Below are 17,582 nucleotides of genomic sequence, written 5' to 3'. Positions count from 1 at the left end.
TAACTAACAGCACAGTGGTTTGGTTTTTCTTTTCTTTATTTATTGATCACTAAGAATGCAGCTGAACAGTGCAGGGCTTCGGTCTTGCTGCCACGGATGGTAAGAGGGAACTGAGGGATAGTTGGGACTGTGCCTGCCCTTGTATACTCTTGGGTGGTGCAAGGATGTGCAGGGTGTGGCCCCAATGGACCCTGCTGGCCAAAAGAATCCAATCTCACATGCATGAGCACCAAAAGTATGATCCATGTGGACAAATCCTAAAAGATGAAACATGATTTACTCATTTCCCAAGCTATAAAACTTCTTCTCAAGCCTGTCTGTATGAAAACAGTCCTTATTTTCCCAAAGGCAAAAGATTAATAGAAGAAAATAGATTAATGTTTGATAGCATATCATATACATAATAGTTATATCCATATCCTTAGAGGTCAAAATATTAGAGAGACACTTGTTTTCAGTTTTTGTAAATGGCTTTTAAAACTCCTTCTTTGATTGGTGAGGATACTTCAACTGCCCTGTTCTGTACACTCCTCATGAAGCTCTGGGACGGCCACCATCAGAAGCAGGATACTGGGCTAAATGGACCAGTGGTTTGACTCAGTATGTCAGTTCTTATGTTCCAAATTAGGTACTGATCCAGCCAACTCAGATAACTAATGCACAATCAATCTCCCTCGTGTTCTTCTCCTTCCCCCTTCCCCCCCTCCCCCCAGCTAGAAAGCAACTACTATGCATTTATCAGTTCAAATTTAATCATGAAGTTCTTTATTGGAACAGATTTTAATAATGGAACTACATGTATTTTCTTAATTCATATTAAATTGGGGCACTATTCCCTGGCTGATATGGGAGCAGGGACTCTATGGGCTGAAAGTATAATATAACATTTGCTTAAAAAGTTATTTGTTTTATAAAATAATAAATCTTCATGGAGTTTATCAAAGGAGAAAATGTCAGTGAGGCAAAATGCCTTATGCTTTATTAAGTTTCCATATGTATTTGGTAATAAATGTCTCAAGAAATGTAAAGTAGTCCCAATTAGGGAATGATCTTTTCATCTCCAAGGATGACAGATAAGGGAAAAGGCCAAAATTGGTTGGTTATGCCCAAATCCTTATTCAAGTTCCCAGGTATAATTCAAAGGCAGAAGTTGGTTACTTGCACATTGTGACTCCGGGAACAACTTCTATACTAAACTCATATTGAATTGCATAATACATAGTACTGATCCGTGTAGGTCCTGCACACCTGCTCTGTTATGTGGCACCTCCACAGTCCCCACTGCCCTGAGGGAGTGGTAATGAGGAACAAGGCCCTAATTATTCTCTTTGTGAATTTCTGGTTGGAGAAAGGTTTTACTAATAATGCAAGTGCATTGTTATTGCAGTTGTAGTATTTGAGTGTTTTGCTGCTATGAAGATTGTGCCTCACTGAACTGCTGTCTGTCTCTTTGCAGTGCCAATCTTTCCAAAGCTGCTTGGGGAGCTCTGGAGAAAAATGGCACCCAACTGATGATTCGTTCATATGAACTTGGAGTCCTTTTCCTGCCTTCAGCATTTGTAAGTTCATAATTCAGCAGCAAAAGGCTAGATGCTATAACTATGCTAAGAGACTGTAACCACATTATTCTATCCCATTGTATACTTATTATTTCTTTTGTTTAATTTTTGGGTTTTTTTAGCGTTTATAGCAACAAATGTTTAAAACAAAACCCTTGTGTTTACCCATACATCAGGCATGGATTGGTACCTGAAAGGGTTTTCATAGTTTCCTTATGGTAAATACAGTAATATGCAGTACTTTATGGATAAGATTCAGAATCGTATGCTAGCTTCTCTCTGAGATTAATAGACACAACAAATCCTTCATCATGGCAGGGGGTTAGAGTAGATGACCTTTGTGGTCCCTTCTAACTCTATGATTCTGTGATTTTTATGGATAGAGATTTCAGGTAACTCAGCAGAAATGTGTTGTTATATTTGCAGTGCTATTTAATGTCTATTTTTAAATTAAGATCTTTTGCTGCACTCATTTTTTTGAGTCCAGTGTCCTGTGGATTCAGAAAATGAGAAGAATCATCTGCCCATAAAAGTTATTTGTAGCTGGAAATAAAATTTCTAATTCCCTCTGATCACTCACGTTCCTGAAATCCACTGGTGATAGCCATTGGCCAGTTCCACTTTGCCCTTTTCTAGACTCGCTGCTTTGTAAGAACAGATTTTCAAATTTCTTTGTTACTATGGTATCAGTAGTTTCCAATCTAGTTATCAAAGGCAAAATTGGAAAGTTGAATAATTGCTACACTATTTGCTCAGTAGATATTATCTCACAGCAGAACAAAGATTTTTACATGAGACAGCAGGTCTGTTGTGTAGAGCAGCGTACTAAGAGTCAGGAGGCCCAGCTTCCTCTCCTAACTCTGCTACTTGGCTCATTGTAGGGCAAGAAGACAAAAATGTTCAAGTACATCCACTAAATTTGAGTAGCTCAGTTTTTAGTTATCTTGATATTTCTGGTCTGATTTTCAGAGATGCTAAGCACGCACAATGCCACTTGAAGTCAGTGGAAGTTGCATATGCTCATCACCTCTGTCAATCAAGACTTAGCTATGTCTGGCTAGGCACCCAAATTTAGAGAATGTGTGTTTGAAAATTTTGACTTTAAAGTGTGTGAGCCTTAATTTCCTTGTGCAAAACAGGAATAATATTCATCTACATTTGTAAAGCCAGTGTGAAATCTTCCGATGAAAAAGGCAATATAATTGCAAAGTATTAGTGTGTTGTTGTTGCTGCTTTGTTTTCTACTTTTTTTGTAGATGAGCATGATAGAAATAATTCCTAGGTAGAAAACAAACCAAATTCTGAAAGGCTCAATAGTGCTTCATGACTCTGTTGCTATCAAAATGAGAGCTGCAGCAATAGTTGGTCTATATTCTGAAAACATTCAAATTCCCCCCGCCTAAAGGCCTACACAATTCCTCCCTGTTCAGGGAGGAGATTCTCTGGCTGCCAGAGAAAAGAATCTACAGACTAAAAAATTCTTAGGTGTATCTTCCACAGGAACAAAATTTCTCCTCTTTCCTCCAAGATCATGTCCGCCAAGCACATAATTTCATCACTTAATTTGACAGTATATAACAAACCAATGGAGCACTTTTAATGAATATGAGATTTTATTAAAATACTTATGCATAATAATTTGTAATTACAGTCTCTAATTGCTACAATAGAATTGATAGTTTCCTGCTATGGCTTTTTATTGTGGGAGCAGTGGCCCATCACATTCTTGACACTTACTAAGCAATTGAAAGCAAGCACTGGGCGACTTCCAGTGGCAGTGGCAGCGTTTCTCTGATTTTTAATCACTAAAATCATAGGGAAGCAGAAACATGTTGCACTCGGAGGTCCCCAAGACTTATCTAAGACTCATAATAACTGCCTCAAAAGCTATTTTCCTCTTGTACAACAAAATGTTTAGTGACAATGATGGGTTATGAAATAAGAAAACCTCATAATTGACTAGGAGGGGTGATCCTTTTGGTTTCACTATACTGTAAGAGAAATAGAAAAAGAAGCTCATTTTAGTAATTGCTGACAATAGTCATGAAGTGAATCAGGCGGAAGCTATCGCCTTGCTGGGCTAAAATTTATTTGATGACTTTGAGCAGCTGACCTCAAGGGAGCGAACAATGTTCTAGCAAACTGATTGCTGCTGTCTACCGCTGCTGCCAAGCAAAGTGAGCTTACATGAGACAGTGGTGAGGCATTTAAAGGACAGATCTCTTTTGCATTATTGACACACAGCTCCTCAACTCTTGGGGATGGCATAAAGGCCAGCATGTGTAGGCAGTGGATTCCCATTCTATTTCTTGCTTTCCCACATGTACGCGTCTGCGAGTCTTAATAACCAGAGCTGGGTAATGTGGGATGGTGCCGGAGTCTGTGATCATGAGGAGCCTGGTGTATGGGCTCCCCATGTGACAGAGCCTGTGTCTTTGGGGAAGCAAAGCAGAGGCAGAGATGGAAGAACAGGACCCCATGCACCAAGTTGCGCGCCACTCAAATTTGAGCTGGTCTATCATCCCTCCATCATGCCATCAGGGAAGGAGTGCTGCCGTTACACCACCCAGCTCTGGTTACTTACTGCCTCCCCAGTTGCAAAGGTGTGCCCTAACCCACTCACAAACAGGAAGTGGGAGGAGTTGGACACAGTCAGATCGACGGTCGGAACTGGGAGCCAATGGGAAGGCAGGAACCAGATGGTGTGGTGTGGGACAGACTCCCTCCTCCTTGAGTGATGGAGAGGCCAATGACAATGGTTTTTAGCAGTGACCATACAACTTTTCAAAGCAAGCACTTACAATTATAGAGTAAAAAGCATTATAGAGAAAACATCAACAAACCAGATTTAAACCCACATTGAACATGCTAGAAATCACCCATCTTCCACAGGTGGGGTCTGATAGGCCAACATCCCTTCCAACCCTTCACCAAAAGTGGGGACCTTCTCTTGTTGCTTGAGAAGAGGGAGACCCATGAGTTTCATCAGAATCTGCAAAATCTAAGCGAATCCTTTTTTTTTAAGCTGTAGCCCTTATGGTTGCAAAGAAAACCCTGCAAATGTGAACAGAGTGCAAACCAGTGCTGGACATTGTCTGCTGCAGACACAGGCTTGAAATAGCTGTAAAATAAGTGTGTTCTCCTCCTACCAGCTGCTTTAATTCACTGCAGTAGGATGGAACAATTTATTTCACAGGCAGAGGTTGAGGGTATATCAGTTTTTCTTCAAATCCCCAGACACATGAGAATAGGAAACCCCAAGGAATTTGCAGAGACCCAGTTTATACTAGGAAATTTTAGAGGTCAGACTACACAGTTTCAAAAATGTTAGTAGCTGCCTGGAGCCCTGTCTGTGCTAATGCTTCCAACCTTTACTCTCACTGGTGAAATTGAAATGGTGGTAGCCACAGCAGGAAATTCTAGAGGTAAAAGATGTGTAGTCACAGTGAGAGAAATGGAGGTCCAGATTTTCAAGTGCTCAATCCTTAGATATTCAAAAACTTCAGTTTAAGCACCAGATTTTCAAAAATGCTCAGTGCCCAATAGCTGAATGTAAAGGCTCCAACAAGCTCAGAATGCCGTTGCCCTGCCTTCTCTGCTGTTAAAATGGTCATGAGCACATCCCATTTGTCCTCCTGTCTCTCCACTGGCTCCCGGTCTATTTCCACTGCCAGTGTAAAGCCTTGGTTCTAATCTTTAAAGCTATTAATGGATTGGGACCCAGCTACATTACAGACAGAATCTCCTTTTGTGAACCACTAATACAGTTGTGCTCCTCTGGGACAGTGCAGATTTCAAAGCACATGAGAACCGAGGACAGATCATTCTCAGTTGAATGTATCTGGCTGCACAACAGACTTTCAGAAATTAGCTGAATCCCGGATTTGATCACTTTTAGGAACTCTACTATTTAACAAAGCTTTCCCACAATTACCAAAATGACCATAGCAATGTCAGCCCTGCATTGTTATCTCCCCTCCCACACACACCACCACCACCCACAAAACAAAACCCTACCTGAAGCAGTGCTTTCTGTAACCCAAAAAGGGAGAAGAGCCAGAAACTCCATATAATCTGCTAAGGACTTTGCTGATGCCACTCTTTTGTAGAAAGCAGTCATATACTACATTGATGGGTGGTGGCATAAAACTGTAACTAAGGGCTTGTCTACATGGGGCTTGTCTTGAACAGTGGATTAAGATAAACTACAGAAAGGAATTTAGTGCGGCATAAGAATGTCCTCATGGAGATCTAGTGCAGAATAGTTATTTCAGGCTATTTCTGCTTATAGACAAAGCCCATAGATAGAGTTAATAAAAGGAAGTCAAAATAAATCAGCCTACAATCATCTTTGTAGTAAACATGGCAGGTGATGTCATGACTCATCAAGTTTTTCTTATGGATTGACTCAGAGAGTTTGGCCTGCTTTATTTTATTTGACAAAAGTACCATGTATTGGATTAGTTTTTGTTGGATTGTCATTCAAGGATTTAGAGAATCTTCACCCAGAGTTATCAGCAACATTAGATAGATATGAAGTTTAACCACTTGGGATACATCATACTTTTCATAAAACACTTTAGTTTGATTGTATGTTGAAAAGCCGGAATAAACAGGATGTAATACAAAGACGTTTCCTATGTGTAAATTCAGAGAGCTTTCTTTTTCAGCTTTTGTTTTGGTTTTCTCTGTGTGTGTTCTGGGAGAGTGAATATATGGGTATGCAGTCACACGCTCCAGTACGGGTAGTTTTACTGAGATCTGCTCTGTATTGTGTGTCAGGATAGATGCAGCTAGACTTTCAGTCCCCCATGAGTATTCTAAGAAGACAAGGCCAAAGTTCAAGTAACAGTAGTAATCAAGAAGTGCATTCATCTAACACTTGCTACAATATTACAGTAGCTTTCTATAAAATTACCTGTTTTGAAATTATTTTAATGTTACCTAATTTAATTTCCTTTTATCTCACTGAAATGCTAGACATTATTAAATCCTAAAGTCTGTAGCAATTAGAAAAAATCTGTAGATTGAACTTTCACAGCTCTTATTTGACCCAATTTGTGCTTATTCTTAAATAAATGATTCATCAGCTTTCTGAACTATATGTACTTTTTGTTCTTAAAGATACGAGAGTGAATGCATCATTTACAAATTATACACTTATCTTTTAAGTTAAACGTACCCCTCAGGGATCTGATGTCTATGCCACTTGTTGTGAAACAGCCAGTGTATACATCTGATAAATTCTCAAGAAGCCAACTGACTCCCAACAACTGAATTATATGTATTTCTGTTTCCTGGACATTTCTAGAATAAATTGTAGATTGTAAATTGTAGATCAAGGGATTCTCAAACTTTTTTCATAATGTGGACTGCACATTTGATGGACTATCTCCTAGACCTCCAGTCTTCTTGTTCACAATTGCTCAACTTCTCAATGGTAACTGCAGCAATTGCTTACATGAGAAAGTATTAGGAAAATTAGATATTTTGAATTGTTCCACTGGTTGCGCCACTTCCTGAGAACAAATCTTATTTTCTCTCCTCCTTTTAATTAGTTACCTGTGGGGACAACTATGCCAGTTCTCCTTCCTTTTTTCCAGCTGCCTTTTACAGGCATCCAGGATTATCTATAGAAAGAAGATTGACACTTAGAATTTCAGTGAAGTGCGCTATAGAACAGTGGTTTTTAACCTTTTTTTATTTGTGGACCCCTAAAAAATTTCAAATGGAAGTATGGAACCCTTTGGAAATCTTAGACATAGAGTGTGGACCTCCAGGGCTCCATGGACCAGAGATTGAAAACCACTGTCCTGTGGTAACAACAACCTTTCGTGGACCCCAGGTTGAAAACCACTGCTATAGAAGGAAGTAATATAAATAGTGTGATATAGCGAAGGCAGTAGGAGAGTGCACGAAGAGAGGTATGTAAGCCCCAGAATGATCAGGGCTTTATTCCCTGCAGACTAGCCAGAGTTATTAGAGGGCAATTAGGAGCAGCTGAGGCCAGTTAAGGCCCAGCCAGGTGCCTAATAAAAGCCCTCTGCTCTAGAGAAACAGTGCAGGAGCTGGAGGAGTTGCTGTGCTGTGCTGTGCTGTGCTAACCAGACCAGACAGGAGTACAGTGGAGGCATGGAAGGGCAGAGGAGTCCCGAGAGAGGTACTGAGCCCAGGAGGGGGGGGACTTGCCCCTGGCTGGACTGAAACACTCCCCTAGGCACAGGGGCTTGGGTAAAGAAGCCCAGTCAGGGCAGCAAGGAAACAGGGCCTGAGAGGTCAGAAGGACTGGGGTGGGGGGAAAGTAGCCCAGAGGAAAAGACTGCAGCTGCGAGTACGGGTGCCAGCAGCTCATAACTGCTACTCGTAGGGCCCCTGGGCTGGGACCCGGAGGAGCGATGGGACCGGATCCCTACCCCCCTTCCTGGGGAGACAGGGTGACAGGCAACTCCCTGGCCCACTACGAGAGGTGAAGCGCGAGACCCACTAGAGCAGGGGTGGGGAACCTTTTTGTTGCCAAGGGCCTGATGGTGAACCTTTTTGTTGCCAAGGGCCTGATGGTGGCCCTGGCGGCAGGCGGGGATTCGGCGGCAGGGGGGGGATTCGGCGGCGGCACAGTTACGTGTGTGGCGGTGCCCGCCGCCGAAATGCCGTTTCCGCCTTTTCGGCGGCGCGGTTTTGCAGTGTCCGCAGGGTTCTGTGGGGCAGTAACCGCCTCTGGACTCCACCCGCCGCCGAAAATGGGCAGACGGCAGCAGGGTTTCGGCGGCAGGGTTTCGGCGGTGCGCATTTCCCGCCCGCCCGCGGGCCGGATCAAATTCCCCACCCCTGCACTAGAGGGAAGCCGTCTGTCTGCCACAGTAGATAAATAGAGATCATGTAGAAGCAGCTGGAAGTAAAGAGGTGGAGCCAGTGACATGTGCCCACCCAGCTCTGCACAAACCACCAGCAAGTGCTTCATGTACCATTAACAAAGTCCATAAGTCCGGAACAGCAGAGTTTCTGTTGAACAACATTCAGTTCTATGACTCACCTTGTTACCCACTGCCTCAGAGTGAGAGGGACTAAACTGGAGGAGCTAAAGCAGGAGCTAAACTGTGCATCAGTTCTCTGACACTCCAGTCTGATACCTCTGCAAACAATCTGTTCACCCCTCTCCTCTCTCGCCGCCGCCGCCCGCCCCCCCTCCAACAATCTGTTCAAAAGCTCTGCCAGCCTTTACTTTGCCTTTCAGGCTAACCTCCAATCCCTGAACTTCCTTGAAGAGTGTTCCCCTGCAGTACCCAGCCCCTGTCATTGGACACTCACAGAAATTACCAAATCTGAGGATTCATACTTGAATACATTACACTGAGATGAATTTATAGTAAAACCAACCATACGTGTGTTGACAAAGAGCAGAGATGTAATTGATACTAAGCAAAGATAATAGAAATTAAAAATGGTTACAAATAAAACAGAAGTGTAACATGCTTTCTAGTGACTAAAACTTAAGACTACATTCCTTGTCTAAGGCAGTTTCTCACATGAACCATCTTTCAGTGTTGCCAACCGACAAAGCTGGGAATCCAGTGTTCATGGATACAAAAAGCACTGTCCTCTCTGTTTCCCTCAGTGGTGAATAACCACAATGACTTTTTTCCCCCTCTTCTTATAGTCCAGTAAACCTGTAAAAAGTATTCTTGTTGGTTGTTCCCCAGAATGCTGGTGCCTTGTCCCTTTCCTCATCTTCTTGTTAACTTGCTTTTCCTGTTGACTTCAGACACAAATGTAATTCCCATTGTTTTTGGCTTACCCTGCTCTGTTTACATTCAAGACCTAGCCAGATCACATTCCTTTGTTTGGGACAAACATGCTTACTAACCTGGCCTGCTTACATTGTATGACCATATTTTTAATACACATTAACAACTTTTTAATTATCCTTAATACAATCACAATAATTATGATGACCATTATGATAAGTTCTACTTCGAGTGATTGCTCATATCCATTCCAATATAAGTGAGTGCGCGCCCCATGCACTGGTTCCTGGAACTTTTTTCCCCTTAGCAAGCTCCGCCGCGGTATATGAGGCGCTGCCGGCCCTACGGGCCTTCAGTTCCTTCTTTCCGCCCGTGACAGTTGCTGGAATGTCTGCCTCTTGTTCAGCAAGTAGCTTCCCCGTTGTTCTACTGGTGTTTGTTAGATAAGTAATTGTTAAGAATAGTAGTTAAATTTGCATAGTTGTTAGTGTTAAGTGTAGTTAGATTAGATAGATAGCCGTCAGGGGCTTAAGGTTGGGCCATGCCTGGCTCAACCGGTTTCAAATCCTGTGCGGCAAGGCATTCCCCGTGAGTGACCCTCATGACCGCTGCCTCCGTTGCTTCGGAGAGCAGCATCGAAAGGACAGATGCAAGATCTGCAAGGCCTTCAAGCCGCGTACGCAGAAGGAGAGAGACATGTGCTTGAAGGCCATCCTGATGGAGTCCGCGCTTTGGCCAGACTCTGAACCGGCACGATCCCCTACGGCACCGAGCTTCTCCTCAGTGCGGAGCACCGCACCAGAGTCGAGACAGGCTACGGTGCCGAAAAGAAAGAAGCGGCAGGGCGCCGCCCACAAGGACTTCCCCGCACTGCCTGTCCGGCTGGGGGACAGTCAGGAGATGCACCAGCCACATGCTGTGGAGAGTGCTCCGGCACTGGCATCTCCCCGCAGGGAGCCTCCCCCGACTCCCGGGGTGGGTGAGTGCCCCTGCAAGGGCTGTCGATGCCTGAGGCGTTCGGCCGAGGGTGCAGGGACCGGTGTCTCGGGATAAACCCGTGCTGGGTGGCCCCGGTGGGTGGTCGAGACAGGAGTCCAAGTCTCCCCCCAGATGGTCGCAGAGGATAGAGAGTGTGGGCTCCTCTCCCAGCTCTGACTCTGAGTTGTCGAGCTCCTCGACACCGCGGGCTGTTTAGAAGTTTGCGCGCGAGGCAACGCCAATACAGTTCCGCCTCGCATGGGGGTCGCAGTTCCAGATCTTGCACCCCAGCACCAAGTCCAGTGCAGCACCGGTCTCGATCCCTGGCACGCAGCCCGGCGTGGATCCCGGGTCAGAAGAGACCCGACATGCTCAGTGCTGGTCCAGATCCCCGGCATGCAGCCCAGCGCGGATCACGGTGCCCGAGGAGACAACCAAGCCACGCTGGTCCAGATCCCCGGCAGGTAGCCCAGCGTGGATCCCGGCACCGACAGAGGCACAATGGCACCAGTCCCGATCCCTGGACCATAGTCCGGTGAGGATCCTGGTGCCGAAAGATTTGGCACCGATGGTGACGATGGCACCGCGCCGATCACTGTCTTCGGAGCCAGCACCGAGACATCACGACCGGCACCACTCCCAGTCCCCAAAGGGGAAGTGCCATCGCAAGACCTCAGCGCCGAGGCGGGGGTCATATACCAGCTCCTCCAGCCACTTGCCGCACCGCAGGTGTCGGCACCGACGATCCTCCTCCTCGTCGACATCGTCTCGGGGCCAGTCGTCAACGAGGGCTTGCAGAGGCCATAAACATCACAGGCACCGATCCAGCGGCTCGGGGTCCCATGCCCACCACCACGAGACATCTCAGTCGGCACCAGTGCCGGCACTGGCATGGCCACAGGGACCTTGGCAGTGGCCGTACTTGGGGCTGTGGGGGACTCAGCTGGGCCAGGGCACGGTCTTGGTCCACTCCTCAGTGGCCCAACCAGAACCACCCCCCCAACCCCCTCCCTTAGCCAGCTGGACAAGGGTCATTCCTCAGAGGAGGAATCGGACCCCGAGGAGGATACCTCCACAGGGCCCCTCCCACATTCCTCCTCTTCTTCCCCTGATGATGCGGCCACCAGGGACCATAGGGCACCCCTGCCAGACTTCAAGGCACACCAAGAACTACTCAAGAGGGTGGCCAGTAATTTAAATTTAGAGCTCAAGGAGCTCTCTGAGAAGGAGGACCCCCTCTTTGGTGTGGCAGGGTCAGCAGGGCCATCCAGAGTCGCCCAGCTGGTACACGAAAGGGTATTGAAGCTGGCCAAGGCTCTTTGGCAACCCCTGCCTCGGTTGCCCCCACGTCCAAGGGCGCCGAGAGAAAATACTATGTTCCCTTGGAGGGGTTTGAATTCTCTACACACAACCTGCTCTGGGGACTCTCGTGGTTGATGCCGCCAACCAACGAGACAGGCAGGGAGCCCAGGACAATACCCCCAAAAATAAAGAGAATAAGAAACTAGACCTCTTCAGACCGTGGGGTCCTCGGTGTAGTCCTCGAGGGCTACGCCCATCAGCTCACGGCCCGTCCCCCCCCCGACTCTCCCCCTACCCTGTCCCTCTTCAGGGACCCCTCTCACAAGCAGCTCCTCATACAGGAGGTGAACTCGCTCCTCTTCCTCGGGGCTGTGGAAGTGGTTCCTCCACAGGAAAGGGGTCTACTCAAGATATTTCCTTATACCCAAAGCAAAGGGTGGCCTGAGGCCCATATTAGACCACCGCTGTCTGAACAAATTCATCAGATGCCTCAGGTTCTGTATGGTTTCCCTAGCCTCCATCATTCCCGCTCTGGATCCAGGGGACTGGTACGCTGCCCTCGACTTAAAGGATGCATATTTCCACATTTCCATCCTCCCCGGTCACAGATGTTTCCTCCGGTTTGTGGTAGCTGGCTGCCATTACCAGTTCACGGCCCTACCCTTTTGCCTCTCGTCTGCCCCCAGGGTGTTCACGAAGTGTATGGCAGTGGTGGTGGCCCACCTGCGCCACAGAGGGGTTCAAATCTTCCCCTACCTGGATGACTGGCTGATCCGGGCAAGTCCAGGGCCCACTTGAGGAACAGCCTGTAACTCACCTGCGTGACATGCACCAGACTGGGGCTGCTCATCAACGAGCAGAAGTCCACTCTCACCCCGGTGCAGCGCATAGACTTTATCGGGGCCACCCTGGATGCCACCCAGGCCAGAGCCTTCCTCCCACAGCCTCACTTTGAGGCGATGGCTGCCATAATCAACAATCTCCACAGGTCCCCCATGACAACAGCCAGGCACCGCTTGCAGCTGTTGGGACACGTCGCAGCCTGTACGTACGTGGTGAGGCTGGCTCGTCTCAATTTCAGGCCTCTCCAGGCGTGGTTAGCCTCGGTGTATGCACAAGCCAGGCACTCCTTGAACAGGTGGTCACGGTTCCCACTCAGGTCCTGACCTCCCTGAACTGGTGGAGGGACCCAAGGGAGGTACTCAGGGGAGTCCCCTTCTGAGACTTGGCACCATCGGTAACCCTCATCACGGATGCCTCGGATGTGGGTTGGGGGGCCCACATCAGCAGCAACCTCAGCACACAGGGGCTGTGGTCGGCGGAGGAGAGGTATCTTCACATCAACGTCAAGAAGCTCAGGGCAGTCCACCTGGCCTGCAAGGTGTTCCTCAGATTTCTGAGGGGCAGGATGGTGCAGGTCCTCACGGACAACACAGCGGCCATGTTTTACATGAATAGGCGGGAAGGGCGCGCTCCTCGACCTTTTGCCAGGAGGCCATTCGACTGTGGGACTTGGTGGTGAGGCACGACTTCCACATATCTGCCTCTCACCTCCTGGGGGTCAGGAACGATGAGGCGGACCGCCTAAGCAGGTCATTTCTATCCCGCCATGACTGGTCACTGCACCTGGAGGTGGTGACTTCCATTTTCCGCAAGTGGGGTGTTCCCCAACTGGACCTGTTCGCATCGTCCTGGAACAAGAAGTGCCTGAGGTTCTGCTCGCTCCAGGGTCGCGAGCCGGGCTCCCTCTCTGACGTGTTCCCCATAGACTGGATGGGGACCCTGATGTACGCGTTTCCCCCCATTCCACTGCTGCCCAAGGTCTTCTTGAAGATCAAGAGGGACAAAGCGGACATCATATTGATCGCCCCAGCCTGGCTGAGACAGCACTGGTTCAGCATGTTGCTGGACCTGTCCATCACCCTGCTGCTACTGCTCCTGAGGCGTTACGACCTGCTCTCCCAGGACCGGGGTCACCTGCTCCACCCGGCCCTGGACGCCCTCCACCTGACGGAAGGAGTGAGAGCCTGCTCGGCGCAGGTCCAACAGGTTCTTCTGTGTAGCAGAAAACCTTCCACTCAGGTGGTGTACCAGGCCAAGTAGAATCATTTTACCTGTTGGGCGGAGTCCCGGGGTATCCCACCGAGCTGTTCACCCATACAGGTGATTTTGGAGTACCTGCTCCATTTGAAGCTCCAGAGTCTAGCACTGGCTTCCCTGAAGGTGCACCTGGCAGCCATCTCGGCCTTCCACCAGCCGATGGAAGGGAGGTCATTATTCTCGCACCCCATGTCAGTCAGGTTCCTTAAAGGGGTGGAGAGGCTATACCCGCAGGTCCGCAACCCGGTGCCTCCCTGGGATTTGAACCTGGCCCTCGCTGCTCTGATGGGACCCCCCTTTGAGCCCATGGCTACATGACCGCTGCTCATCCTCTTGTGGAATGTAGCCTTCCTGGTGGCCATTTCATCAGCTAGGAGGGTCTCCAAGATAAGAGCTTTGACCTCGGAGCCTCCCTACACCGTCTTTTATAAAGACAAGGTGCGGCTGAGACTCCACCCGGCCTTCCTGCCTAAGGTGGTGTCCCAGTTTCATTATAATCAGGATATCTTCCTCCATGTGTTCTTTCCTAAACTGTACAGTTCGGAGGAGGAGCGGAGATGGCACTCGCTGGACGTGAGACGAGCCCTGGCCTACTACATCGAGCGGCCGCGGCCGTTCCGGAAGTCGATGCAGCTGTTCATGGCAGTGGCGGACCGGATGAAGGGCTCACCTGTCTCCGCCCAACGCATCTTCATCTGGATCACCGCCTGCATCAGGACCTCTATGAGCAGGCGAAGGTGCCGCTTCCAGGATCTGTGTCAGCGCACTCAACCAGAGCCCAGGCCTCGTCAGCAGCCTTCCTGGAAAGAATGCCCCTGCAGGACATCTGCAAGGCAGCGACCTGGTCGTCGGTCCACACCTTCATGTCCCACTACGCCATCGTGCAGCAGGCGAGAAAAGATGCGGGATTCGGCAGGGCCGTGCTGATGAGAGTAGCTCGACGCTGACTCCTACCCACCTCCAAGGTATGGCTATTTAATCATCTATATTGGAATGGATATGAGCAATCACTCGAAGTAGAAAACAGGGTTACTTACCAGTAACTGTTGTTCTTCGAGATGTGTTGCTCATATCCATTCCACACCCACCCTCCATCTCCACTGTCGGAGTGGGCAGAAAAAAGGGACTGAGGGCCCACAGGGCCGGCGGCGCCTCATTTACCACGGCATGAGCGTGGCACTCCAGGGGGCGCCTGAGCCGGCCCTACGGGCTTTGCTAAGGGGATAAAAGTTCTGGGAACCAATGAATGGGGTGCGCACTCACCTATATTGGAATGGATATGAGCAACACATCTCGAAGAACAGCAGTAAGTAACTGGTAAGTAAACCTGTTTTTTCATGATACCTCACACGACATTCTTTGCACATAAATACCCTGACAGCAATGTGTTAGGTCTAGTGAATTTGTCAGGTCTGATAGTTACTGTTACATGACAACGAACTCTTTGCCAGTAGGCTTTGAGGGGCTCTTAGGGTCCCTACCATCTTGGGAATTGAGCTCAGTTTACTTTACAGACTCATTGTTAGAGCATGAAGTGCTGTTTCTACGTTGTTTGTTTTGCTTTCTTTCCATTTTGATAACTCCAAGCCTTTCAGGCATGTAATAAGGATTCCTTTAATTTTGTTTCTGGAGACGCTCCATACTGTCAAGTTTTGAGAGAGGACATGGCCTTTCTATCCATCAAGGCTTACTAGAGATTGCCAAAGATAAATGGGCTTGCCCCTCCTCGTTTCAGCCTTTGAAAAGTGATGCCCAGAAGCAGGAGGGTAAGCTGCATCAGAGTGAGAATAAGAAAACAGGAGGTATGTGTGAGGATGGTGGACAGGAAATATGGTGTGAACTTGTGGAAAAGAGATGTAAGTGTTTACAAAAAGTTAATTTTTAATCAAGAGAAGCTTGTGTTCTACTGTATCTGCACCAGCTGATTTTTCTCCAAGTACTACACTTTGTAAATGATGACAGCTGCCTCTATGTTGGATAGAACAACCATTTGACATATTTTTGCTGGTCTTCAGTAGTGCACTGGGCCAGGCCCAGCCCTGAAAACAGAATGACTGCATACATTCTGAAAAACCATTTAAATCAGAGAAGATTCGGCAGTCAAAGGACTGCAAACAAAGAGAACTGATGTACTTTCAAATTTGTATCTAGCATGGAGGGGGAGAAGGAAGTGAGAGGATCCTGACTAGCAGAATTCTCGGCTCAAGATGGAGGAAATAGGTGTTATGTAAATGCCTGATCTTCAGCTAATGGAAATATCAATAGTACTGTGATCATATATGAAGCAAGCAAAGAAAAATTAGAGAATAGAATTGGTTGGAAAGGGCAGAGTTAGGCTAGGACACCAACAGCTGGAGTGCAGTGATCCCCTCTTTAATATGTAGGAATTGGAGAATGCACTGGGTATGTTTCAAACCACTTCATCCTTTTTGTACTCCATAATTTTCTAATAAAAATGAGACTTTTGAAAAGATTGTTTCTTGTGAAACGGGTCACTTGATTCCCATCTTTCCATTCCCCTTTCTGCAGTTGTGCCTGTTCTCCAATAATAGCATGTTAAAACTATGTTTGTGCTACCAAAATCACTACAGCATATTAAGCTCTATAGGAAGTACCTCGCTTGGGTGCAGAGCACCCATATGAGATGATTGCATGGGCAGATTGCAAAGTCTGAGAAGTACTGTGAGCAGCAGTGTCAGGAAATAGCGTAACAAGATCTGGGTTGCTAGGGTTTGGCTGGGGAGGGAATGAGAGAAAAGACTGAAGAAGGAAAGCAGTACCTTTCCTCCCCAGATTTTTCCAGTCTGTGCTGGAAGCAACACTTAGTCCTATTAGTATCCAAGATTATTTAGAGCTGACCTAGAGAATGTCTACACATCAACTAGACACTCGCAGCTGGTCCATGCCAGCCAACTCTGGCTTGGACTGTTTTGTTGCTGTGTAGACTACCAGGCTTGGGCTGGAGCCCGGGTTCTAGGATTCTGCGCGGTGGGCAGATCCCAAGCCCAGTGAGCCCGAGTTGGCTGGCACGGGCCAGCTGCAGGTTTTTCTTTGCTGTGTAGACATACCCATAGTTACATGCTGCTCGTTTAACTTGCCTGCGGTGTGTTTGGTATGAAGTTAGAGACCTATGAAAGTTACTTCTAGGAGCATGAGAATATGATCTGGATGTCTGTTAGTCTAGGTTACTTCATATGCTCTCTCTTATTCCAGCCTGCTTTGTGAAAATAATTTAAAATGTCTATCTTTAGAGACTGTCCATTAGTATTGTCAAGGCTTGAAATTCCTATTGGTTGAATGCTTGAGGGCAAGTGCTCTTTGAGCAGAGCAATTCTGAAATCACCTAACTGAGCCATACTGACAGGAAAGGGGAGAGGAGAAAGAGAGAAAGAAAAACCCTAAAAGGAAAGGGGAAAAATCAGGAATGTGACTTCCCTCCTTTGGTAAGAAAAATCAAGAAAAAAATGAACTGAGCTAGCAATGAGGGTAAGCTGAGAGAGAAGGAGCAGAGGAAGGATAACAGACAAGATGAAAGAAGAGAACATTAAAGGGAAATGCTTCTCTAGCTTGTCTTAAAAGGAAATTAATTTATTAAATAATATAAAAGGAGAGAGACAGGGAGACAATAGAAAAGATGAAGAAAAAGTTGGAAATAAGAGAGGATGAAAGGTGGACAAGAAAAAACAGTCAGTCAATAAATCCCACACATTTAAATGCTGTATTTCTACAATACACATTCTTTTATTTTCTTGTGTTTCTCTGGAAAGCATCCCATTGCTCTGAGTTCCGGAATAGAAGAGAGGTGATATCAAGAAAAGCTTTCTGCTAAGACTTGAATCAAATTGATGCGGACTGCTGGGCATATAACTAGGTTACTGGGCTCACTATTTTTGAAAATTAT

The 17,582-nt window shown here is 47.0% G+C and overlaps 1 protein-coding gene across 1 annotated transcript in view; it reads left to right on the top strand.

Moving 5' to 3' along the window:
• Positions 1–17,582, top strand: part of TDP1 (tyrosyl-DNA phosphodiesterase 1) — a 119,548-nt gene that overhangs the window by 67,839 nt on the left and 34,127 nt on the right. Inside the window, exon 14 of the mRNA XM_067556326.1 lies at positions 1,457–1,559. Coding sequence (XP_067412427.1) covers positions 1,457–1,559 — 103 coding nt within the window. The remainder of the gene's footprint in view (positions 1–1,456; positions 1,560–17,582) is intronic.

The sequence above is a fragment of the Emydura macquarii genome, unplaced genomic scaffold (assembly GCF_026122565.2).
Source record: "Emydura macquarii macquarii isolate MOO-44397 ecotype Brisbane River unplaced genomic scaffold, CSIRO-AGI_Emac_v2 contig_1713, whole genome shotgun sequence".
Taxonomy (NCBI): domain Eukaryota; kingdom Metazoa; phylum Chordata; order Testudines; family Chelidae; genus Emydura; species Emydura macquarii.
Note: the sequence above shows the minus strand (reverse complement) of the source record. Positions and strands in the feature narration are given on the sequence as shown.